This window comes from Salmo trutta, chromosome 31 (genome assembly GCF_901001165.1).
Source record: "Salmo trutta chromosome 31, fSalTru1.1, whole genome shotgun sequence".
Classification (NCBI taxonomy): domain Eukaryota; kingdom Metazoa; phylum Chordata; class Actinopteri; order Salmoniformes; family Salmonidae; genus Salmo; species Salmo trutta.
In genome coordinates this window covers 28,013,268-28,039,797 of record NC_042987.1, presented here as the reverse complement: position 1 = coordinate 28,039,797, position 26,530 = coordinate 28,013,268, and the positions used below count along the sequence as shown (strand labels likewise).

The window sequence follows — 26,530 nt, the reverse complement described above, 5'->3', positions numbered from 1 at the left end:
ATTGGCCAGCCAAATGACCGTGGTCTACGTAATAACCTTTAGAATAGCAATTCTTCTTCACATTTTCTCCTTTCCTCCGCTTCTGACCGCATGTGCTGCCATAGAAATAGAATGAATAGAATGGGACTCCCATTCAAGTCATTGATGGCATAATGGGTGGACTGGCGGCCATTGCGAGTGTGCCCATAGGAGCAAAGCAGGAAGTAAAAGCAGGAAGTGTACCCATCAAAATGTGCTGTGATTTGTTGATTCGACTCAACTGACATGACAAAAAATACATTCCATTGCATGAGCCACATCAGTTAACATCATTTGAATATCAGGCAGCCATTGCAAGTGTACCCATGAATTTATTCCAAGGGGCAACAAAGTTTCATCATGTTGTTAAGAGTCCATGTTATACCAGAAACAGACTCAACCACACAGATGCCTGGCTGTTCCTCCCCCTCACAAAATGTTGTTTGTACCATCCCTAACACACACACAATCCCCCATTTTCCATTTTCTCCCAGTAATAAACAAATGCATTAGGCTGATGATGTGATATAAGGACGCCAACAGCAGCACATTGAGATTGATGAATGCATCAGTGGTGGAGACAAAACACCAGGCAGGCAGGGCTATCTGATGAAGCCAGTCTAGCAGACAGGACAGGACACACACACAGGAAATGAGATGAGTTCTCTGTAGAGGCTAGTCAACAACACAGATTGGAAGAGTCTCTCTCTCTCTCTCTCTCTCTCTCTCTCTCTCTATAGAGAGAGAGAGAATACATACAAGAATACAAAATGGAGCTCAATGGGCTAATTTCCTCACTATTGCAACAGAGAAGTTGTGCATTGTCCTGGAAATAAAATAGCAACAAACAAAGAGAAGAATGAATAAACCAATCAACAACCACAGAACAGTTGTGTTAGAGAGAGGACTGCAGGAGGGACACATCTAACATGCCCCACTGTCTATTCCCAATAGTGTACTACTTTTGGCCAGAGCTCCATAGGTTGGTGTCATTTGAGACGGACATTAGTTTGAGGGGACCAGGTCGTTATGGAAACAGCTATCCAGGGGAACAGGTGCCAGACCTCTTCAGTGAGAAAGAAACATACCTTCTGATTTCCTGTCTCTGTTACCTAGAATGAACAACAAAACAACATTTACGTTTGAGTCATTTAGCAGACGCTCTTATCCAGAGCAACTTACAGTAGTGAGTGCATACATTTTCATACTGGTCCCCCGTGGGAATCAAACCCAAAACCCTGCCGTTGCAAGCGCCGTGCTCAACTGAGCAACACAGGACCCGTGGGAGGGTTTGTTGGAGATTCTAGGTAAAGGCGATGGGGTGAATTATCATGTTTTACTGTGATGTGGCTTTCAAGCCTAACTCTCTATGCCACTCACGTCCTAGACGAGTTATATCAATATAGAAAAGACTACTCAACGTATCCTAGTTTGACTGTGTCTAATCTCAGTTAACCCAGAACTAAAAGCTCACGGAATTTGGTTACGTTTACATACTCTGTCCAGTGTCCACGAGAGATTAGACTGTGTCCTACCACTCTCACCTGTCCAATGTGTTAGATGACTTAACCTTCTTAGAAGAACATAACGGAAAGATAGTGTCTTTATGCTGTAGCTTTGAGATTGTAGACTCTAGGTATTCAGTAAGCATTGTGGGAATCGTTGTTGTTTTTTTTAAAGAGAGGAACTGCCATTTGTCTCTTTATCTCTGCTCAGCAGGCAAATGAACTGTTGCTGTGGCCGATCAAACATTTATTTGAGGAGAGGAGGAGGAGGTTGTGGAGGGGTGCCTAAGTCTTCATACGGATTAGAATATGAATTTGTCTGAAGTCCAATTTGAGATGAGCTGCCTGTATGGGGCTGCCTGTATGGGGCTGCCTGTATGGGGCTGCCTGTATGGCTGTGTCAGTCCGTGGAGAAAATAGGGGAAGAATGGTTAAACGGAGGTTTGGGTTTGGTTGCCACTAAGCCCCCAGCGCTCAGATCCCTCTTTTATTGGGGACTTTTAAATCCCGCGGGGAGTAATAATCCTTCCTCGCTCAATTTTGCATATTTTGTTAGAGAGAGAGCGCAAACAAAAAAAACATCAGGGCTCAAACTTTTCCCCTGAGCTAAGAGAGTAGGGGAAGGGGGAGTATGAGGAGGTGGGGGAAAGGGGGAGAGGGAGGGAAAGAGAGAGATACAAAAGGGGCAGATGGGGCCTTTGTGATGGAGTGAAGGAGAAGAATTTGTGGAACAATGCCTGAATAGGTGAGAGTCTGAGGAGGGGGAAGAGAACTCAGCCACCTGCTGTCCCCTCTCTGTCCCCTCTCTTTTAGAGAAGGGTTTGTAGCGTAGCGCCCAGATTAACTTCCCTTTCATACGCTCTGTCTCTCTCTCTCTCTCTCTCTCTCTCTCTCTCTCTCCTCTATCTGCCTTTCTCCCCCAAAAGAAAAAAGAAAAACTCTTCAAGAAACCCCAACATCAAAATGTCTGCTCCCATAATTAAAATAACTACTCCTTTCTTACTTCCCACCTTCTGTCTCTCCCCCTACCCCAGCTAGCTAGGGTCCACCTCCTCAGAGTACACTCACTTCTACCATGGACTCTCTCCATCCAAAAACCAACTTATACATTGAGGATACTACAATACTTGCTTTATTGGTCCATTTGCATGGATATTCTTAATTTTTTGTAGTCGCAGTATCCAACCTGACACACACAGGCTGGGTGCAGCACAGGGACTATGGCAGAGCACTTAAGATGCACTCATGTCTATCAGAGCCTATTTGTGTCATACTATAACTTAACATGAGTGGTGATTATTTAATTCAATGATTCTTATGTAGTGTATCTGTGTACAGTATTGCTATAGAGAATTCTAGAATTCTACAATACTTTCCCATCCATAGTATCCACGGATCAGTTATCCAAGTTATATCAATCAATCAAATGTATTTATAAAGCCCTTCTTACATCAGCTGATGTCACAAAGTGCTGTACAGAAACCCAGCCTAAAACCCCAAACAGCAAGCAATGCAGGTGTAGAAGCACAGTGGATAGGAAAAACTCCCTAGAAAGGCCAGAACCTAGGAAGAAACCTAGAGCGGAACCAGGCTATGAGGGGTGACCAGTCCTCTTCTGGCTGTGCCGGGTGGAGATTATAACAGAACATGGCCAAGATGTTCAAATGTTCATAGATGACCAGCAGGGTAAAATAATAATAATCACAGTGGTTGTAGAGGGTACAACAGGTCAGCATATCAGGAGTAAATGTCAGTTGGCTTTTCATAGTCGATCATTCAGAGTATCTCTACTGCTCCTGCTGTCTCAAGAGAGTTGAAAACAGCAGGTCTGGGACAGGTAGCACGTCCGGTGAACAGGTCAAGGTTCCATAGCCGAAGGCAGAACAGTTGACATTGGAGCAGCAGCACGGCCAGGTGGACTGGGGACAGCAAGGAGTCATCAGGCCAGGAAGTCCTGGGGCATGGTCCTAGGGCTCAGGTCCTCCGAGAGAGAGAGAGAAAGAAAGAAAGAAAGAAAGAAAGAAAGAAAGAAAGAAAGAAAAAGAAAGAAAGAGAATTAAAGAGAGAAAAAGAGAGAGAATTAGAGAGAGCATACTTAAATTCACACAGGACACTGGATAAGACAGGAGAAATACTCCAGATATAACAGACTGACCCTAGCCCCCGACACATAAACTATTGCAGCATAAATACTGGAGGCTGAGACAGGATCCAATCCTGTCTTGGAGCTCTACGGACAATTCCTTCAACCTCATGTTTTGGCTTGGTTTTTGCTCTGACATGCACTGTCAACTGTGGAAGCTTATATAGAGAGGTGTGCCTTTCCAAATCATGTCAAATCAATTGAATTTACCACAGGTTGACTCCAATCAAGTTGTAGAAACATCTCAAGGATGATCATTGGAAACAGGATGCACTTAAACTCAATTTCGAGTCTCATAGCTAAGGGTCAGAATACTTGTGTAAATGTGATATTTCCAGTTTTTTTTTATTTATAAATTTGCAAAAAAAACAAAAAAACAGTTTTTGCTTTGTCATTATGGGGTATTGTGTGTAGATTGATGAGGGGAAAAAACTATTTAATAAGTTTTAGAATAAGGCTGTAATGTAACAAAATGTGGAAAAAGTCAAGGGGTCTGAATACTTTCTGAATGCACAGTAAATGCAAGGCGCTCATCTTCTTCTGAGGGATAAGTGTCTAACTAAGTCTGGCTTATTTCACATGATATGTGCACATACAGTATATAGTCGTGGCCAAAAGATTTGAGAATGACACAAATATTAATTTTCACAAAGTCTCCTGCCTCAGTTTGTATGATGGCAATTTGCATATACTCCAGAATGTTATGAAGAGTGAGCAGATGAATTGCAATTAATTGCAAAGTCCCTCTTTGCCGTGCAAATGAACTGAATCCCCCAAAAACATTTCCACTGCATTTCAGCCCTGCCACAAAAGGACCAGCTGACATCATGTCAGGGATTCTCTTGTTAACACAGGTGTGAGTGTTGACGAGGACAAGGCTGGAGATCACGCTGTCATGCTGATTGAGTTCAAATAACAGACTGGAAGCTTCAAAAGGAGGGTGGTGCTTGGAATCATTGTTCTTCCTCTGTCAACCATGGTTACCTGCAAGGAAACACGTGCCGTCATCATTGCTTTGTACAAAAAGGGCTTCACAGGCAAGGACATTACTGCCAGTAAGATTGCACCTAAATCAACCATTCATCGGATCATCAAGAACTTCAAGGAGAGAGGTTCAATTGTTGTGAAGAAGGCTTCAGGGTGCCCAAGAAAGTCTTGTAGCTGGAATGGGCTACAAGACCATCGCCAAGCAGCTTGGTGAGAAGGTGACAACAGTTGGTGTGATTATTCGCAAATGGAAGAAACACAAAAGAACTGTCAATCTCCCTCGGCCTGGGGCTCCATACAAGATCTCACCTCGTGGAGTTGCAATGATCATGAGAACGGTGAGGAATCAGCCCAGAACTACATGGGAGGATCTTGTCAATGATCTCAAGGCAGCTGGGACCATAGTCACCAAGAAAACAATTGGTAACACACTACACGTGAAGAACTGAAATCCTGCAGCGCCCACAAGGTCCCCCTGCTCAAGAACGCACATATACATGCCCGTCTGAAGTTTGCCAATGAACATCTGAATGATTCAGAGGACAACTGGGTGAAAGTGTTGTGGTCAGATGAGACCAAAATGGAGCTCTTTGGCATCAAGTCAACTCGTCGTGTTTGGAGGAGGAGGAATGCTGCCTATGACCCCAAGAACACCATCTCCACCATCAAACATGGAGGTGGAAACATTATTCTTTGGGGGTGTTTTGCTGCTAAGGGGACAGGACAACTTCACCACATCAAAGGGACGATGGACGGGGCCATGTACCGTCAAATCTTGGGTGAGAACCTCCTTCCCTCAGCCAGGGCATTGAGAATGGGTCGTGGATGGGTATTCCAGCATGACAATGACCCAAAACACACGGCCAAGGCAACAAAGGAGTGGCTCAAGAAGAAGCACATTAAGGACCTGGAATGGCCTAGCCAGTCTCCAGACCTTAATCCCAATTAAAACCTGTGGAGGTAGCTGAAGGTTCGAGTTGCCAAACGTCAGCCTCAAAACCTTAATGACTTGGAGAAGATCTGCAAAGAGGAGTGGGACAAAATCCCCCCGAGATGTGTGCAAACCTGGTGGCCAACTACAAGAAACATCTGACCTCTGTGATTGCCAACAAGGGTTTTTCCATCAAGTACTAAGTCATGTTTTGCAGAGGGGTCAAATACTTATTTCCCTCATTAAAATGCAAATCAATTTATATCATTTTTGACAGGCGTTTTTCTGGATTTTTTTGTTGTTATTCTGTCTCTCACTGTTCAAATAAACCTACCATTAAAATTATAGACTGATCATTTCTTTGTCAGCGGGCAAACGTACAAAATCAGCAGGGGATGAAATACTTTTTTCCCTCACTATAAGTGGCTCGGGGAACAAAACATCGATATTTTGGGTCCATGTCCAGGAAACTCCCCAGACCTTAATCCCATTGAGAACTTGTGGTCAATCCTCAAGAGGCGGGTGGACAAACAAAAACCCACAAATTCTGACAAACTCCAAGCATTGATTATGCAAGAATGGGCTGCCGTCAGTCAGTATGTGGACCAGAAGTTAATTGACAGCATGCCAGGGCGGATTGCAGAGGTCTTGAAAAAGAAGGGTCAACACTGCAAATATTGACTCTTTGCATCAACTTCATGTAATTGTCAGTAAAAGCCTTGGACACTTATGAAATGCTTGTAATTATACTTCAGTATTCCATAGTAACATCTGACAAAAATATCTAAAGACACTGAAGCAGCAAACTTTTTGGAAATTAATATTTGTGTCATTCTCAAAAGTTTTGGCCACGACTGTACACTGAGTGTACAAAACACATTCCTAATATTGAGTTGAACCCCTTTTTGCCCTCAGAACAGTCTCAGTTCGTCGGCGCATGGACTCTACAAGGTGTCGAAAGCGTTCCACAGGGAAGCTGTGGGAACCCCAATGCTTCCCACAATTGTGCCAAGTTGGCTGGATGTCCTTTGGGTGGTGGACCATTCTTGATACATTCTTGATACACACAGGAAACTGTTGAGCGTGAAAAACCCATCAGCATTGCAGTTCTTGACACACTCAAACTGGGGCGCCTGGCACCTACTACCATACCCCATTCAAAGTCACGTAAATCTTTTGTCTTGCCCAATCACTCTCTAAATGACACACATACACAATCCATGTCTCAGTTGTCTCAAGTCTTAAAAATCCTTCTTTAATCTGTCTCCTCCCCTTCATCTACACTGATTGAAGTGGATTTAACAAGTGACATCAATAAGGGATCATAGCTTTCACCTGGATTCACCTGGTCAGTTAATGTCATGGAAAGAACATATGTACTGTACATGCTACTAAGATGCACTTTGGCAGTGCAATACATGCTCCCAAGTTTGGATGCAACTCCTGTGCCTCTTCTGCCATTCATTCCAATTAGAGTGAATTGAAATGTATCCATGAACAAGATGGCTGCCATTATCGGCACATTCTAGAATCTATGACCTAGGCCACTCTAGCAATTTAATGTATCTCCGAGTAGAATAACACGGATAACACCGGAAAACATGGACTCTAATGCTAGACTTCTCTTTTCCAGGGATTCCCTCTCCAATCAGAATTCCAGAACATGATCAACTCGTCCGGTGGGCAGGGACTATCCCCATCCATGGACTACAGACAGGTGTGTCGGAATGGGCCCAGCCAGCACCTCGACTGGACCAGCGAATACTGTGGCAACGGGTAGGAATTCACTCGGGCAGTTATTTGCATGACAGTTACTGGCTGACAAAATGTTATGACCACCACAGCTCTACACACACCCATTATTCTATTCACACACACACACTCAGAATACTCATCATTATTATATTGTATGACAATAGAGAAACACAGCAGATATGAGAGTATGAACGGAGTTTATACTCTGTATGACCTTTAGGGCAGGTTTCCCAGAAATAGATGAGGTCCAATTATGAACTAAGAAGTACTTTGAATGGAGATTCTCCATTGAGCAAGCTTTGTATTCCAGGAGTAGGTGATATTGTTTCACTCTTCCAGTCTGAACCCAAGTTGCAATCAATCAATCAAACTATATTTTAATTGTATTTCACAACACAAATGCAAGGGTCTCAACACATGTTAAGAGACATTGATTATTATTGATTGATTGATTATTATTCCTCATGGTTCCTCCATCTCGTCTTCTTTCAGAGCTCTTCAGAGAGACAAGCCTCTGTTCCTGACCTGATCTGACCTCTAACCTCCACAAAACCATCCCCGGAACAGACTGCAACCTGACCCGGTCCACATTCGGTCCCACTCTGCGTTCACTGGACCAAGGCATTGCCCTCAACCCCAGAAGAAACTCCTTGACCACCACCCCCCACTCTGGCCAAACCATCTGACCGTCACTCAAACAAGAAAGGCAGAAGCACATTTTCCCAAACATCGATATTTTGATATGTTTTGGTTCTTTGTGATCTACTTTGAAAATAATCTTACTGATGTCATGAGTGAGTTTTGGATTCTTTGTGACCCACACTCTACCCTCACCTGATATTACATACATATGTCAAGTTAATGTTTTTGGACTTTGCAATGTATGCCCATAAAGGCACAAATAAATGTGTTCAGAGATGTGAAAGAATAGGCAGTACTGTCCTCTCTACTGACGTTTCATTAGATCGTTACTGATATGTCACTGGGTTGTGTTTTGAGGAAGACAAGCTGGTGACGTAAAAGTGTTATGTTAAGACCATTGTTCAAATCCCAGAAGTTAATTTAGCACTTAGGGGCTCTTGGGTCTTTTTTTCCACACATAGCAAGATGTAAACCAAAACCCCAAACTGACTTTTATTTTGAAAGGAAAAACAAGATCATCTTTATCATTTGAAAAAATAAATAAAGAACACCTATTATATTTCTATACCTCTTTCCTCTTTCTCTTAATCTCTCGCTCTCTCTCTCTGCTACTGGACTGCCTTAGAGACTGTTGTGTGTCTTTGAGCAGTGTTGTGTTGCTCTTTCTAAACTGATGATGATGATGTTCATAGGATCCTCTGTGGACTATGCCGAGGCTGGTTAGTATAGACATCACCTCAAGCTGTACATAGAATTTTGTGTTACTCTTGTTCCTAGGGTATAACAACAAAAGCTTTTTTCAAGTGCAGTGTGATTGTGAATTGGATCACACTGGTTTTAATTTAACTATCAAAGAAGGGAAATTGATTAAAAGGCCGTTATAGTTGTTTGGATTTTTATTGGGGCGTAAACATTTTCAATATCATGATATTTGTAAGATAAAACTTGCTAAATCAGTAGTTTCCATTCTCTGAAATAAAGTCGTAAACTTTGGCTGCCCTTTACCTGGAAAATATCACAAAATATGAGTTTTGTGAAATTAGACAAATAAAAAGTTATATTTGGTACAAGGAAAACATCTTTTTTGGTATGACTTCTGGGCATATTGATTATATGGATTGTCATCCCACTCCTGTCTGAGGTTGTTTTTCTTTATCAGTAGAAAGCGTCAGAATGAGAATGGTAGAGACAGATTGGTAGAGTGGCAATATATATAACCCTGACATCTGGCTCGTCGTCACTCTTCTGATCACCCCCATCTCTCTCTCTCTCCACCAAGTCTGTTCATCATGCTGCGCCTATTTATGAAACAATAACAGTAGGTGTTTTTTTAAAGTCCTTATGTTTAATAGCGTTGATGATGGCTGTCTTCTCTGTTCCATCTGGGTTCCTTTCTCTTTGGCAGAAAAACGTCTCCAGGCAACAACAATGTGAAGAATTGTGTTCTTATTTTTAGTTTCTAATGTGTTTGAAAAAAATAAAGTCAAACCTGCATTTTTGTGCAGTAATCACTCACTTTTGGATTCCCTGTGTTTTTATTTCAACCTAAATTGCCTGATGGATTGGGAGAACAAGACAACTGAGTCCTAATTCTGTAAGAAGTCCTTGAGAATGTGTTGACTGGAAGTAACAATTTCAGCTTTATCTTGAAGATAAAAATATTCCTACGAAGATGTTTTGGTACTGTAAACTAGAAGTTATGGTAATTTCAGGGAAGAAAAATACTTTTAAATTCAGTGTCTCTACCAGTGGAGGCACCTCAGAGGAGGAAGGGGAGGACCATCCTCCTCAGTGAATTTCATAAAATAAAAATAGTGAAACATTAGAAAGTTATCCTTTTTGATTAAACTATACTAAATATATTCAAATGTCACCAAATAGTTCTACAGTAGCCTCAACAGCACTCTCTAGGGTAGCACCATGGTGTAGCCAGAGGACAGCTAGCTTCCGTCCTCCTCTGGGTACATTGACTTCAATACAATACCTTGGAGGCTCATGGTTCTCACCCCCTTCCATAGACTTACACAGTAATTATGACAACTTCCGAAGGATGTCCTCCAACCAATCAGAGCTCTTGCAGCATGAACTGACATGTTGTCCACCCAATCAAAGAATCATAATTAATCTAGTACTGAAAGCATAAGCTACAGTTAGCTAGCACTGCAGTGCATCAAATGTGTTGAGTAATTGCGAAGGGAAAAGGTGAGAGGAGGAGAGCGCGTAGATGCGAGAAGAAATTATACAACGAGCAAAGGGATCATGCTGTTTGTATGTGGCTGCTATGAAAGTGAACTGTGTTTGCGAGTGATCAAGGGTGTCCGTTGCTGCGTCCTCCGAGCATGCGCAAAGCAGCTGGCTGGTGCGTTTACAGACATATTCAATCGCTCCCTATCCCAGTTTGCTGTTCCCACATGCTTCAAGACGGCCACCAGTGTTCCTGTACCCAAGAAGGCAAAGATAACTGAACTAAATGACTATCGCCACGTAGCACTCACTTCTGTCATCATGAAGTGCTTTGAGTGACAAGTCATGGATCATATCACCTCCACCTTATCGGCCACCCTAGACCCACTTCGGTTTGCATACCGCCCCAACAGGTCCACAGACAATGCAATCGCCATCACACTGCACACTGCCCTATCCCATCTGGACAAGAGGAATACCTATGTAAGAATGCTGTTCATCGACTACAGCTCAGCATTCAACACCACAGTACCCTCCAAGCTCATCATCAAGCTGGAGGCCCTGGGTCTCAACCCCGGCCTGTGCATTTGGGTCCTGGACTTTCTGACGGGCTGCCCCGCAGGTGGTGAAGGTAGGAAACAACATCTTCATTCTGCTGATCCTCAACACTGGGGCCCCACAAGGGTGCATGCTCAGCCCCCTCCTGTACACCTTCACAAGGGTGCATGCTCAGCCCCCTCCTGTACACCTTCACAAGGGTGCATGCTCAGCCCCCTCCTGTTCACCCATGACTGCGTGGCCATGCACGCCTCCAACTCAATCATCAAGTTTGCCGACGACACAACAGTAGTGGGCTTGATCACCAACAACAACAAGACAGCATACAGGGAGGAGGTGAGGGCTCTGGGAGTGTGGTGTCAGGAAAACAAACTCTCACTCAACGTCAACAAAACAAAGGAGATGATCATGGACTTCAGGAAACAGCAGAGGGTGCACCTCTCTATCCACATCAAAGGGACAGCAGTGGAGAAGGTGGAAAGTTTTAAGTTCTTCGGCATACACATCTCAGACAAACTGAAATGGTCCACCCACACAGACAGTGTGGTGAAGACGGCGCAACAACGCCTCTTCAACCTCAGGAGGCTATGGAAATTTGGCTTGTCACCCAAAACCCTGACAAACTTTTACAGATGCACAATTGAGAGCATCCTGTTGGGCTTTATCACAGCCTGGTATGGCAACTGCACCGCCCATAACCACAAGGCTCTCCAGAGGGTGGTGCGGTCTGCACAACGCATCACCGGGGGCAAACTACCTGCCCTCCATGACACCTACAGCACCCAATGTCACAGGAAGGCCAAAAAAGATAATCAAGGACAACAACCACCCGAGCCGCTGCCTGTTCACCCCACTATCATCCAGAAGAAGAGGTCAGTACAGGTGCATCAAAGCTGGGACCAAGAGACTGAAGAACAGCTTCTATCTCAAGGCCATCAGACTGCTAAACAGCAATCACTAACTCAGAAAGGCTGCTGCCAACATAAAGACTCAAATCATTGGCCACTTTAATAATTGGATCACTATTTACTTTAAACAATGCCATTTTAATAATGTTCACATATCTTAAATTACTCATATGTAAATACTGTATCTTATACCATCTATTGCATCTTGCCTAAGCTGCTCGGCCATCGCTCATCCATATATCTATATGTACATATTCTTATTCCATCCCTTTAGATTTGTGTATTAGGTAGTTGGGGAATTGTTAGATTACATGTTAGATATTACTGCATTGTCGGAATTCGCTACACTCGCATTAACATCTGCTAATCATGTGTATGTGAGCAATAAAATTTGATTTGATTTGTAGTCATTCTGCCGATTCTGTTGAAAACATTTCTTAAGCTGTTAAACTCTGACCCCTCTGTAGCCTTTTCTAAACTAGGCATAATAGTGTATACTACCCTCATAAAGTAAATTGTACTGTTAGAAATCTAAGAACTGTGGAATTCAGATAAAGGTGTCAGAAACAATGTGACTACTACAGAACCCGAGATACAGCAGACCAGATCTTTTACCTAATGGTGGCACTCTAAACATGTGCAAATTCCCATTGGAACACAGACATCTTAAAAGTGCAGGGCTTGTGCAACGTGCCATACCTTCATTTTCCGTCTTACATGAATGATATACATATGAGGAGAAAGCTGAAGTCTCTACCTATCCACTGATGTACACACTGTACATCCTCTGTCTTATTCCCAGTTCGTCCACTAGATAGTAGTAGTAGATCACATGATGTCTCTTGGCCACTTGAAACCAGTTGCGTCTGGTTTTGGTAGTGAGTCACTGTGTAGAAATGACTGAACGGAATTTCAAGCCTGACATCTTAAAATGACCTAGCAATCAGGACTTCCAAGTTATGGAGTTTGTTTTTTAAAATAAGACACAGACAGAAGAAAGTTTTCCAACTGTAAATGATGAGCTAGCTAAACGGCGCATGTGGAGGATGCATATAAGGTAATGTGGATGGAGAAGGAAATACATTGCTTAACAATGACCATGAGGGTGTACCCTTTCCATGCGTACTAAATGTTTGCACTTTGGTGACTCTATGAATATGTGTTCATTGTCGTAGCTTATACCTGTCCATACCATAACCCACTGTTCACAATGTTGACTTCAGCAAACCGCTCACCCACACGACACGACACAAATGGTATGTGTATGTGTGGCCGGTTGGATGCACTTCCAAATTTTCTAAAATGACATTGGAGGCGGCTTATGGTAGATAAATGAACATTCAATTCTCTGGAAAAAACATGGGACCAACACTTTATATATTGTGTTTATATTTGTGTTCGGTTTAGTAGCCTAAACCTATCGGTGTTGCATTGAGCTGGGTAAATGGAATATGAATGAGTCATCCAATATACTGTAATAGAAAAGTATTATCCTCCCTGACCTTAAATGACACCAACCACCACTGGTCCTTAATACACACCGTGTTGTGTCCTGGACAAATGCAATACTGTCCCTATATCAGACCAATTCATCAATATATCGGACAATATTAGAGATTACCTTTAGTATGTGTTTGGATCAGTATCAAAATGGGCAGAGAGATTGTAATTTGCTATTTAGAGAAACGGGCCAATAGCGTTAAGTATTCAGACTGTGTTCTATTAGTATGTTGTTTAGCAGAAAATAGTGTGTTGTGGGTGGGAGTCTGGCTTGGGATTCTATTACAGCCATCTTTAACAAGTTACTCTAAATAAATATATAAATTGTTCTGTCTGACCTGTGCCTATAAATGAATGTACTATGCCATAGTCATGTCCCAACAGACTATGCAGGCTTTAAGTCCAACCCTATTTTAACATACCTGATGAAGCTCTTGATGAGCAGCTGATTAAGTAGGATGATGCTGTGCATTCAGCAGGGTTGGAGCGAAGGTCTGCACACCCAGTTAGATTTCCAGGAGGGTTGGCCACCCCTGCCATAGACTGGCCTGAACTCTGCATGAGGAAGACATCAGTAGCCATGCACTGCCCACTGGTGGCCAATAGAAAGAACATGTAACCGAATTGCATTAGCAAAAAATACATGACCATGAGCGGGAGCTATCTATACTTACAGTGGGGGAAAAAAGTATTTGATCCCCTGCTGATTTTGTACGTTTGCCCACTGACAAAGAAAGGATCAGTCTATAATTTTAATGGTAGGTTTATTTGAACAGTGAGAGACAGAATAACAACAAAAATATCCAGAAAAACACATGTCAAAAATGTTATAAATTGATTTGCATTTTAATGAGGGAATTAAGTATTTGACCCCCTCTCAATCAGAAAGATTTCTGGCTCCCAGGTGTCTTTTATAGAGGTAACGAGCTGAGATTAGGAGCACACTCTTAAAGGGAGTGCTCCTAATCTCAGCTTGTTACCTGTATAAAAGACACCTGTCCACAGAAGCAATCAATCAATCAGATTCCAAACTCTCCACCATGGCCAAGACCAAAGAGCTCTCCAAGGATGTCAGCGACAAGATTGTAGACCTACACATGGCTGGAATGGGCTACAAGACCATCGCCAAGCAGCTTGGTGAGAAGGTGACAACATTTGGTGCGATTATTCACAAATGGAAGAAACACAAAATAACTGTCAATCTCCCTCGGCCTGGGGCTCCATGCAAGATCTCACCTTGTGGAGTTGCAATGATCATGAGAACGGTGAGGAATCAGCCCAGAACTACACGGGAGGATCTTGTCAATGATCTCAAGGCAGCTGGGACCATAGTCACCAAGAAAACAATTGGTAACACACTACACCGTGAAGGACTGAAATCCTGCAGCACCCGCAAGGTCCCCCTGCTCAAGAATACATATACATGCCCGTCTGAAGTCTGCCAATGAATATCTGAATGACTCAGAGGACAACTGGTGAAAGTGTTGTGGTCAGATGAGACCAAAATGGAGCTCTTCGACATCAACTCAACTCGCTGTGTTTGGAGGAGGAATGCTGCCTATGACCCCAAGAACACCATCTCCACCGTCAAACATGGAGGTGGAAACATTATGCTTTGGGGGTGTTTTTCTGCTAAGGGGACAGGACAACTTCACCGCATCAAAGGGATGATGGACGGGGCCATGTACCGTCAAATCTTGGGTGAGAACCTCCTTCCCTCAGCCAGGGCATTGAAAATGGGTCGTGGATGGGTATTCCAGCATGACAATGACCCAACACACACGGCCAAGGCAACAAAGGAGTGGCTCAAGAAGAAGCACATTAAGGTCCTGGAGTGGCCTAGCCAGTCTCCAGACCTTAATCCCATAGAAAATCTGTGGAGGGAGCTGAAGGTTCGAGTTGCCAAACGTCAGTCTCGAAACCTTAATGACTTGGAGAAGATCTGCAAAGAGGAGTGGGACAAAATCCCTCCTGAGGTGTGTGCAAACCTGGTGGCCAACTACAAGAAACGTCTGACCTCTGTGATTGCCAACAAGGGTTTTGCCACCAAGTACTAAGTCATGTTTTGCAGAGGGGGTCAAATACTTATTTCCCTCATTAAAATGCAAATCATTTTATAACATTTTTGACATGCGTTTTTCTGGATTTCTTTGTTGTTATTCTGTCTCTCACTGTTCAAATAAACCTACTATTAAAATTATAGACTGATAATTTCTTTGTAAGTGGGCAAAAGTCCAAAATCAGCAGGGGATCAAATACTTTTCCCCCCACTGTATGTACTGGTACGACGTCACATGTAAATCAATTCCTGCAAGACATGAGTGTTTTGTAAAAACCGTCAAAAACTTATACATACAGGTTATTTAATGTAGTTGTTTTACAATGTCCACACAGACATACAGGCCTACTGTACACATGAGTTACGCATGCCTTTACCACTCAAACCCATGACAAAATAAACTGACTAACACACACATTTATCGACGCCATGGTAACAAAAGATTTCTTTATTCAATGGATATGTACAGCACGTCCCAGCATGAAAAGAGCAAGTCCCATTTCCATAACTTACTTTAAGATGGGGGGGGGTGTATTTGAGGGGTTTTCTTATACAAGCTCTCAAATTCATTCTGAAAGAAAACAATATGACGTACAACAGGTGTGCTTCGGTACAGATGTTTAAAAACCCACGGAGAGACAACTCAGTAGATCGGCTCACTGTTTAAAGTGGTGGGGAGAGCCCCAAAAACATGCTCGTAAAACTCAAGCAGCTGTACATGTGGGTTACAAGGTAATGATTCAGCCTTGGTACTCTCTGCAACAACAAAACATTTATAGTTTACAAATACATCTTCAAAAGGGTGCCTAGGCATAAAATCCATAGATTGAAATGTGGAGGGCAAAAATATTTTAAAAACAAACTAACAGCAGCAAATCAGTTTGAAATCAAATTAAAATGGTCTGCTTTGGGACATTACCAGGACCGGTTAGCTGACTGAGCCAAGTCTTAATGGAGGGAAGAAATGTGGTGTTTTTGTGTTACAATGTAGAGAAGAAATGTCAATCATTTTGTCATAGTGATGTGTTTGTGTTGTCTTTATGCGTGTCCGAATACGTTTGTGATCCTAAATTTTGCTTGACACAAGTCAGAATGTCGAACTGTTATTTGTTGTGTCAGCGATTAGAAACCATAAAATAGACCTTAAAATACATAATTGTGACAAAAATCTAATGACCTTAATAAAAGAGCCTAACATTTGGCTTAAGATGGAGAATACAAACAGAGGGAAAATAATTAAAACAGATTAACCCCTTGATTCCAAGCTCCAATCATAAACGGACCAACTAGAAGGACACCACATACCACAGCGTGTGGAGAGACTGGGGACAACAGTGACCCATCTTACAAACATGATGCAAACGTCATTGTGACTTATCAGTCCTTATTGCCTTGGGTGGGGGGCCCTCCTCCTTCCTCCCCCCTGGTCGTTACTGTGGCTGCATCTCAAATGGAAGCCCAATGACACCCTATTCCTCATCTAATGCACTACTTTTGAGTACAGCCCCATAGGAAAACTACATAGGACTCTGGTCAAAAGTAGGGCAGCACACAGGGTTCCATTTGAGACCAGGACCATGATAATACCATCTTAAAAACCAACACCCAAGCAGAGGAGGAAGCGGATCATTCTTGGACTTTGGCCACTTCGAAGTTGACCGCCAGTTTCCTGTGTTTCCTCTTGGAGGCAGAGCTGGGGGTGTGGCCATGGCCTGGGGTGGGGTTCTGGCGTGGTGTCTGTGGCGTGGAGGGGGTCACAGCCATCTCAGGGGGGTCCTGGGTGGTCTTTGGGGGTGTGATGGGGGCTGCAGGGGGTGCCGAGGGGGCCGGGGATAGGGACGGTTGGGAGTCAGACTGGGCTTTGTTACTTGGGGCTTGGTTCCTCGCCATGTGAGCTGCATTGTAGAACTCTTGTGGCTTCTTGCCTGATGACACGCGCTTCTTAGTCACCTGACAGAGGTCAGAATATAGAGGTTAGGATTGTGTGGGAACACACACACAGTTAATAATCAAAAACTGGGTTGAGTTGAACCATATTTAATGTGAACCATAGAAACAGGTTCTGGTGTGACCCGTAGAAACAGGTTCTGGTGTGACCCGTAGAAACAGGTTCTGGTGTGACCCGTAGAAACAGGTTCTGGAGCTCCTACCTGCAGGGGGACAAACTGGTTGTGTGAGCCGATGGGGACGGAGGGTGCCTGGGGCCGGGCACCAGGGAAGGTGCCCCCGTAGAAGGGCTGTCCCTGGTGGGGCGGGAGGGGCATGCCCCAGTGGAGAGGACCATACCCCTGAGGAGGGATTAACAGACCACCTGGAGGGAGAACGGGTTCACATCCAGTATTCAGAAGAACTACAGCCAGAGAGGTCGTACTGATACAGTCTACTTTAGTATCAATATAGACGCCACACATGACGGCAGGTCTCACCTGATTGGCCGAATACGTTAGGCATGGGTCCCATGGGCGGTCCTCTTATCTGGCCGACCCCGGAGAACAGAGGCGGAGGCATGGGGAACCCAGATCCCACCGAATTCTACAGGAGACGGAGAGAGAGGTTAAAACACTGAAGTATAGGAGACATTAGTAAAATACACACAATAAAATAATAAACAAACAGTTTGGCACGTGCAGAAGTACAGTAGGGACACACACCACACTCACAAGGCGCTGCAGGGCGAAGAGAGCTGCCTTCTCTTTGGCTTCGTTCTCAGAGTGACTCTGAGGACCGTGGACAAGCAGACCACTGGAGAGCTTCACCTGGCACACCATCAAACCCTGAGAGAGACAGGAAGACGCATAATGGAGGTGGACTTAGACAGGAAACAACTGGGAAACAGAGAGATACTGTAGGGAGGTTGCAAAAGGATATGCCCACAATATGACAACACTGTGTGTGTGTTCCAGCTTCATGCATGTGTGTGTGCTCATGTAACATCCGTGTGTACTTGCCTACTATATGTGTGTCTGCTACATGCGTGTGTGTGTGTGCCTCACCTGTCTGCTGCGTATGAAGGTGAAGTCAGGTGGGGCCATGCCCAGACCTATACAGATCCTAGCCAGCTCTGAGGCCACACTGGGACACATGGAGGAGGGCTGGTGGGCCTGCAGGGGAGGGACTGCTGCTGCAGCCACAGGTAACACCAAGTCTCCCATCCTCGCCGCTGAGACAGACAGAGGGTGGAGGTGGAGAGGATGAGGGTAGAAGGAGAGAGTGGATGAAAAGAGAGGAGGGAGGGCGATATGGGGAGAGGTGGAAGGAGGGAGAAAGGACAGTTGAAAGGAAAGATGGGTAAGGACGAGAAGGGGAATGATGAAAAACTGGTTTAATATTTGTATTATAGCTCCACCTGTATCTAAACATGTAGTTAACCCTGTATTTCCACTCACCCAGTTTCTTGGTGGGTCTTCTCCTGTTCTGCTGCTGTGTGTTGGAGGAGGAGAGACTAGTGGAGTCAGGGGCAGAGCCAATGTTCAGCATCTCCTTCAGGGCCAGAGTCCCCTTCTACACACAGGAGAACAACCAATCACAATTAGCCTACAACAAACCACAAGGAATGAGTGGATAAATGTAATTGAAGAGTTTGATGAGGACCCTGAGTGCACCACAGTATAACACCGACCAGTGACTGTACAAGTCTAGTACCCACCATAGCGAATGACTGCGGAGACAGCGGCTCCTCCGATTGGCTCGTTGGCTCGTTGCCCTTGGTGATCTTCAGGTTGGCAATCAACTCCTCAAACTCTGTTTGCTGGAGACAGGTGGGTAAGATGGTGTGTGTGTGTCTGTGTGTGTGTATGTGTGTGTGTGTGCGCGAGTGTGTATATATATATATATATATATGTGTGTGTGTACCTTCTTTGTGGCGTTCTGAGCAGGAAACAGAGTGTTGACATCTTCATTTCTCTTCAGCAGTCTGATACTTCCTGCTGGGCCCTATAAAATAACATGAAGTTTTACTTACACTTACAAACACAAACACACACCTCATTTCCCTTCACAGAACTCACACATTGACATCTTTCAACAATAAAAAATAAGAAAAATCTCAACTCCCTCTCTCTCTCTTCATCTCCCGATAACATCAAAATGTTATTTCATCCACACACAGCCTCGTAAATACACCCCACACACAGCCTCGTTAATACACCCCACACACAGCCTCGTTAATACACCCCACACACAGCCTCGTTAATACACCCCACACACAGCCTCGTTAATACACCCCACACACAGCCTCGTTAATACACCCCACACACAGCCTCGTTAATACACCCCACACACAGCCTCGTTAATACACCCCACACACAGCCTCGTTAATACACCCCACACACAGCCTCGTTAATACACCCCACACACAGCCTCGTTAATACACCCCACACACAGCCTCGAAAATAAACCCCACACACAGCCTCGAAAATAAACCCCACACACAGCCTCGAAAATAAACCCCACACACAGCCTCGAAAATAAACCCCACACACAGCCTCGAAAATAAACCCCACACACAGCCTCGAAAATAAACCCCACACACAGCCTCGAAAATAAACCCCACACACAGCCTTGTAATAAACCCTACATACAGCCTTGTAATAAACCCTACACACAGCCTTGTAATAAACACTACACTGAAATCAGCTTTCACAAAGTGCATTTTATTGACTAGTTTCATTTCATTTGTAGTCCTGACTCCACTGGCTAAGCTGCCTGCTGAGGACCCTGGTCACTGTCTGCTATTGGTCTACAGCTGGAGGTGATGATGGGAGCTAAAGTAAGGACCAAAGAGATGTGTTCGATGTTTAGGAATGTGTAGGGTTCAAAGGTTAGGGATGTAGGTGCATAAGAGTTCAAACGTTAGAATGAAATGGTGACTTACAGGTTTGGGGGGTTGTTGTTGTTGACTATGGGGTTGGTTCCTGCCCTGTTGCCCCTGGAACTGCCCTTCCTGTCCAGGAGACCCTGGACCCCAGGCAGAATTACACGCCTGGGGACAGACACACACAGAGATGTACAATAGCTTTAGTCACACACAAACAAAAACAACAATAAACACTACTACACTCACAATGTGAGTATGGCAACACTTCACATTGACACTGGTACAGACACACTTATGAATGGACTCACATTATTTTGTTGCCAGTGGGCTGGGGGTTTCTGGGGCAATCCAGAACTCTGCAAAGACTGCCACACATTACTGAACTCCTCATCTTTACCCTGCACCCACAGAGAGATTGATGTTACACACTCCACCACAGAGAAATGTGGCATTGTAGAGAAAAACTCAAACACAGAGAGAGAGCCAGAGAGGAGAGAGAACAAACACAGAGAGAGAGAGAGCCAGAGAGAACAAACACAGACTTACCTTCGGCTGGTGTTTCTGGCTGAGGGCATTGTGGTGCACATTTTTGTTCCCCTGAGTGTCTGCCCTGAGAATGTTTTGTCTGCCGTTCTGCTGCTGAGAGAAACAGACAGAGGGGGAGACAGAGGGGGAGACAGAGAGAGAGACAGAGAGAGAGACAGAGAGAGAGACAGAGAGAGAGACAGAGAGAGAGAGAGAGAGAGAGACAGAGAGACAGAGACAGAGAGAGAGACAGAGACAGAGAGAGAGACAGAGAGAGAGACAGAGACAGAGAGAGAGACAGAGACAGAGAGAGAGAGAGACAGAGAGAGAGAGAGAGAGGAGAGGCGAGACAGAGAGAGACGAGGAGAGAGAGAGAGACAGAGAGAGAGAGAGAGACAGAGAGAGAGAGAGAGACAGAGAGAGAGAGAGACGGAGACAGAGGGGGAGAGAGAGGGGGAGAGGAGGAGAGGAGAGAGACAGAGGGGGGGAGACAGAGGGAGACAGAGGGGGAGAGAGAGAGGGGGAGAGAGGGGGAGAGAGAGAGAGGGGGAGAGAGAGGGGGAGAGAGAGACAGAGGGGGAGAGAGAGACAGATGGGGGGAGAGAGAGACAGAGGGGGAGAGAGAGAGACAGAGGGGGAGAGAGAGACAGAGGGGGAGAGGAGAGAGAGAGAGGGGGGAGAGAGAGACAGAGGGGGAGAGAGAGACAGAGGGGGAGAGAGAGAGGACGGAGACAGAGAGAGAAAGGGCGAGAGGGCGAGAGCGAGAGGGAGAAATGTTGTTTCCATCAAGACATACAGAGAGGGGGAGATATGCATGGAAAATGTGAGAAACAGAGAAAGTTGGAGGCGATTCACTAGGATCTATTCTGGTTTAGTCTAATGAGTGAGAGATTTAAACCATTCTTATTTGAGAGTGTGTGTGTGACATGAGTACAGGTGTAATTTGCTCTACTCCAGTCCTACCTGTGTGGGTATGAAGGGTGAGCGTGGTGAGTGGTTGAGCCCAGACAGCTGTTCCTTGTTGTGAGAGTGGTGGGAGGAGGCGGCGGGCTGGGGCTTGACGATGGCGGTCAGTTTGTGGGAACCCTGCTCAAAGCGGCATCCATGGCTCAAGTTGATTAAGGCACACGGAGGCAGCCTGTAGCCACGGCCCGACGCACACCTAGTCAGGCAACAGACCACGGTCAGGCAACAGACCACGGTCAGGCAACAGACCACGGTCAGGCAACAGACCACGGTCAGGCAACAGACCACGGTCAGGCAACAGACCACGGTCAGGCAGAATACAGTCACCCAGAACAACAGTCAGATCAGACAACAAACCACAGTCACAAAACACAGGTACTTGGCATATAAAACACATAACCTAAAAGAAAATATGTTTTGAGTCAAGGCCTGAAACACTTAACAGAGACATGAAACAATGAACACAGACAGACTGTACCTGATAGTAAGTCCCCCAGCAAACTCTTCATCAAACACTACCTCATACAACACCTCAGCCTCCCGATCAGCTGCCACGGGAGAGAGGTTAACATCGCTTTAGAGACGTATCAGACAGCGGGTGTGTTGTATATGAGAGAGAGACGTAACAGACAGCGGGTGTGTTGTATATGAGAGAGAGAGACGTAACAGACAGTGGGTGTGTTGTATATGAGAGAGAGAGAGTGAGACGTATCAGACAGCGGGTGTGTTGTATATGAGAGAGAGAGAGAGAGACGTAACAGACAGCGGGTGTGTTGTATATGAGAGAGAGAGAGAGAGACGTAACAGACAGCGGGTGTGTTGTATATGAGAGAGAGACGTATCAGAGAGCGGGTGTGTTGTATATGAGAGAGAGACGTAACAGACAGCGGGTGTGTTGTATATGAGAGAGAGACGTAACAGACAGCGGGTGTGTTGTATATGAGAGAGAGACTGTAACAGACAGTAGGGTGTGTGTTGTATATGATGAGAGGAGAGACGTAACAGACAGCGGGTTGTGTGTTGGTGTTGTGTTGTATATGAGAGAGAGAGGCCGTAACAGACAGCGGGGGTGTGTTGTATATGAGAGAGAGAGACGTAACAGACAGTGGGGTTGTGTTGTTATAGAGAGAGAGAGAGACGTATCAGACAGCGGGTGTGTTGTATATGAGAGAGAGAGGAGAGAGAGACGTATCAGACAGCGGGTGTGGTATATGAGGAGTAGAGAGAGAGAGACACGTAACAGACAGCGGGTGTGTGTATATGAGAGAGAGACGTATCAGACAGCGGGTGTGTTGTATATGAGAGAGAGAGAGAGAGACGTATCAGACAGCGGGTGTGTTGTATATGAGAGAGAGACGTATCAGACAGCGGGTGTGTTGTATATGAGAGAGAGACGTATCAGACAGCGGGTGTGTTGTATATGAGAGAGAGACGTAACAGACAGCGGGTGTGTTGTATATGAGAGAGAGAGAGAGACGTATCAGACAGCGGGTGTGTTGTATATGAGAGAGAGACGTATCAGACAGCGGGTGTGTTGTATATGAGAGAGAGAGAGAGAGAGACGTAACAGACAGCGGGTGTGTTGTATATGAGAGAGAGAGAGAGACGTATCAGACAGCGGGTGTGTTGTATATGAGAGAGAGACGTAACAGACAGCGGGTGTGTTGTATATGAGAGAGAGACGTATCAGACAGCGGGTGTGTTGTATATGAGAGAGAGACGTAACAGACAGCGGGTGTGTTGTATATGAGAGAGAGACGTAACAGACAGCGGGTGTGTTGTATATGAGAGAGAGAGAGACGTATCAGACAGCGGGTGTGTTGTATATGAGAGAGAGAGAGAGAGAGACGTAACAGACAGCGGGTGTGTTGTATATGAGAGAGAGAGAGAGAGAGACGTAACAGACAGCGGGTGTGTTGTATATGAGAGAGAGAGAGAGAGACGTATCAGACAGCGGGTGTGTTGTATATGAGAGAGAGACGTAACAGACAGCGGGTGTGTTGTATATGAGAGAGAGACGTATCAGACAGTGGGTGTGTTGTATATGAGAGAGACGTACCAGACAGCGGGTGTGTTGTATATGAGAGAGAGACGTATCAGACAGTGGGTGTGTTGTATATGAGAGAGACGTACCAGACAGCGGGTGTGTGACTACTCACCTCCCTTGATGCCGATGATGGTTCCTCTGAGGCCGAGGGGGACAGAGAAGCTTTCTCTGACGTTGACCACCCGGTCAAACAGGTGGTACTCTGCATCCGGGTCAGGGACCACACCGTGCTGCTGCTCTAAGGGCTGGAGAGACACACACACATTACAGGATTTAGAGAAGTTGTGTGTGTTGGACCAATATGGAGGTTTTAATGTCCTTGTCACCCACTATATATGACACAGACAAAGTCCTACATTTTCCTCTCCACACACAGGTAACAGACATGCTCACCCTGAAGAGTAAATGTGGCTTCACGGTCACACGCACTTTCTTGGTGCTCTTCTTGACCTGAGAAACAGAGGGAGGTTAGAGGGACTACAGGAACACTAACAAAACAAAGTCAATGAATCATTGACAGTAAAGGAAAGGCTTGTCGAGTAGTGTGTGTCCATCCACCTTATTCACTGATAGAAAAACAAGGGTAGAGGTGATGATACATAGAAAAACACAGCAAGAGTAGACATCTTTATTTAACCAGGTAGGCCAGTTGAGAACAAGTTCTCATTTACAACTGCGACCTGGCCAAGATAAAGCAAAGCAGTGCGACACAACCAACACAGAGTTACACATGGAATAAACAAGCATACAGTCAATAATACAATAGAAAAATCTATTTACAGCGTGTGCAAATGTAGTAAGATTAGGGAGGTAAGGCAATAAATAGGCCATTGTGGTGAAATAATTACAATTTAGCATTAACACTGGAGTGATAGATGTGCAGATGATGATGTGCAAGTAGAGATATTGGGGTGCAAAGAAGCAACAAAATAAATAACAATATGGGGATGAGGTAGGTAGGTGGGCTATTTACAGATGGGCTATGTACAGGTGCAGTGATCTGTGAGCTGCTCTGACAGCTGGTGCTTAAAGCTAGTGAGGGAGATATGAGTCTCCAGCTTCAGTGATTTTTGCAGTTTGTTCCAGTCATTGGCAGCAGAGAACTGGAAGGAGAGGCGGCCAAAGCAGGAATAGGCTTTGGGGTTGACCAGTGAGATATACCTGCTGGAGCGCGTGCTACGAGTGGGTGCTGCTATGGTGACCAGTGAGCTGAGATAAGGCGGAGCTTTACCTAGCAAAGACTTATAGATGACCTGGAGCCAGTGGGTTTGGTGACGAATATGAAGCAAGGGCCAGCCAACGAGAGCATACAGGTCGCAGTGGTGGGTGGTATATGGGGCTTTGGTGACAAAACAGATGGCACTGTGATAGACTGCATCCAATTTGCTGAGTCGAGTTGGAGGCTATTTTGTAAATGACATCGCCAAAGTCAAGGATCGGTAGGATAGTCAGTTTTACGAGGGTATGTTTGGCAGCATGAGTGAAGGATGCTTGATAAATGATTGACAGAGAATATTGATGACAGAGCCGAGGGAAGACAGATGAATGATTGACAGCCCCTAGTTACCTTAGCCACCTCCTCCTCGATCTGCTCCACGATGGCCGTGTCCAGGATCTGCAGGTCACATGACGCCCGGGCGATGTCGGCGACTGGGTGGGTCTTCAACCAGGAAGTGATCTCCTTCACCCTCTCCGCCCTGCCGGAAAATCATCCCCATCACCACTACCATCACCACTACCCTCATTATTACTAGAACTGTTATGATCTACTTCATCGTTACACACCAACTTACTCCTAGTGTTTTCTATGAGTGTTTAAGAACATCTGAATGCAAGTGTTAAGTGTGTAAGTGTTGCAAGCAGACAAGTTTAACTGTCCTGACTGTATGACAGTGGAAATGATGAATGTTAAATGCATGAATATGTTTACCCGTTTTGGTCCACTCCGGGCCAGATGTCGTCCTCGTAGAAGACATCGTCGTGACTGTTCCTGGACACCAGGTCAAACACCTCAGAAAACCTACAGGAGACACACAAGGCAGGTTACACACACACACACACACACACACACACTAATAATAACACACACAATGCTGTTTCACACACACCTATCCAAGTACTCAGCCATCAGATCCTCCACAGCGACAGAATAGAGCCACTCCTTCTCGGTTCTCTTGGTGTAACCTGGCACCTCCTCATTCTTCTTATTGAACTTCAGGTTCAGACCCACGTTAGCCTTCTGCTCCCCATGGGGACTGTGGACGGAGGGAGAACAGAAGACACGGAGGGAGAACAGAAGACACGGAGGGAGAACAGAAGACACGGAGGGAGAACAGAAGACACGGAGCGAGAACAGAAGACACGGAGCGAGAACAGAAGACACGGGAGCGGACAGAAGACACGGAGGGAGAACAGAAGACACGGAGGGAGAACAGAAGGACACTGGAGGGAGAACAGAAGACACGGAGCGAGAACAGAAGACACGGAGCGGAGACAGAAGCCCCGAGGAACAGAAGAAGACACGGAGGGAGAACAGAAGACACGGAGTGAGAACAGAAGACACGGAGCGGGCGAGAACAGAATGACACGGAGGGAGAACAGAAGGGACACGGAGGGGAGAAAGGAAGACCCGGAGGAGCGAACAGAACGACACGGAGGGAGTACAGAAGACCCACGGAGGGAAGACACCGTAAGACACAGGAGCGAGAAACAGAAGACACGGAGGGAGAACAGAAGACACGGAGGGAGAACATGAAGACACGGAGGGAGAACAGACGACACGGAGGGAGGAACAGAAGACACGGAGGAGGGGAGTACAGAAGACACGGGAGAAGAGACACGGAGGAGGAGAAACAGAGAGGACACGGATAGGAGAACAGAAGACACGGAGGCGAGAACAGAAGTCCACGGAGGGAGAACAGAAGACACGGAGGGGAGAACAGAAGACACGGAGGGAGAAACAGAAGACACGGAGGGAGAACAGACA

At 45.3% G+C, this 26,530-nt stretch overlaps 2 protein-coding genes across 7 annotated transcripts in view; one reads left to right on the top strand and one right to left on the bottom strand.

Moving 5' to 3' along the window:
• The window catches only part of LOC115169862 (thymocyte selection-associated high mobility group box protein TOX), a 76,742-nt gene extending 67,246 nt beyond the window's left edge, over positions 1-9,496 (top strand). For all 4 annotated transcript variants that reach the window (XM_029725918.1, XM_029725916.1, XM_029725917.1 and 1 more), the window contains 2 exons: positions 7,218-7,360; positions 7,832-9,496. In XM_029725918.1, the coding sequence (XP_029581778.1) occupies positions 7,218-7,360; positions 7,832-7,868 (180 nt within the window). In that variant the 3' untranslated portion in view covers positions 7,869-9,496. The remainder of the gene's footprint in view (positions 1-7,217; positions 7,361-7,831) is intronic.
• Positions 9,497-15,607: 6,111 nt separating this feature from the next.
• The window catches only part of LOC115169861 (5'-3' exoribonuclease 1), a 30,908-nt gene continuing 19,985 nt past the window's right edge, over positions 15,608-26,530 (bottom strand). Inside the window, exons 24-41 of one of the 3 annotated variants that reach the window (XM_029725911.1) lie at positions 25,653-25,799; positions 25,475-25,564; positions 25,112-25,241; positions 23,938-23,994; positions 23,657-23,789; positions 21,976-22,045; positions 21,495-21,693; positions 20,553-20,645; positions 20,315-20,404; positions 20,064-20,171; positions 19,043-19,123; positions 18,837-18,938; positions 18,577-18,691; positions 18,184-18,350; positions 17,842-17,964; positions 17,617-17,722; positions 17,341-17,501; positions 15,608-17,140 (exon numbers count right to left, since the gene is read on the bottom strand). In XM_029725911.1, the coding sequence (XP_029581771.1) occupies positions 16,817-17,140; positions 17,341-17,501; positions 17,617-17,722; positions 17,842-17,964; positions 18,184-18,350; positions 18,577-18,691; positions 18,837-18,938; positions 19,043-19,123; positions 20,064-20,171; positions 20,315-20,404; positions 20,553-20,645; positions 21,495-21,693; positions 21,976-22,045; positions 23,657-23,789; positions 23,938-23,994; positions 25,112-25,241; positions 25,475-25,564; positions 25,653-25,799 (2,296 nt within the window). In that variant the 3' untranslated portion in view covers positions 15,608-16,816. The remainder of the gene's footprint in view (positions 17,141-17,340; positions 17,502-17,616; positions 17,723-17,841; positions 17,965-18,183; positions 18,351-18,576; positions 18,692-18,836; positions 18,939-19,042; positions 19,124-20,063; positions 20,172-20,314; positions 20,405-20,552; positions 20,646-21,494; positions 21,694-21,975; positions 22,046-23,656; positions 23,790-23,937; positions 23,995-25,111; positions 25,242-25,474; positions 25,565-25,652; positions 25,800-26,530) is intronic. The other 2 variants (XM_029725914.1, XM_029725913.1) reach the window with 2 other exon arrangements.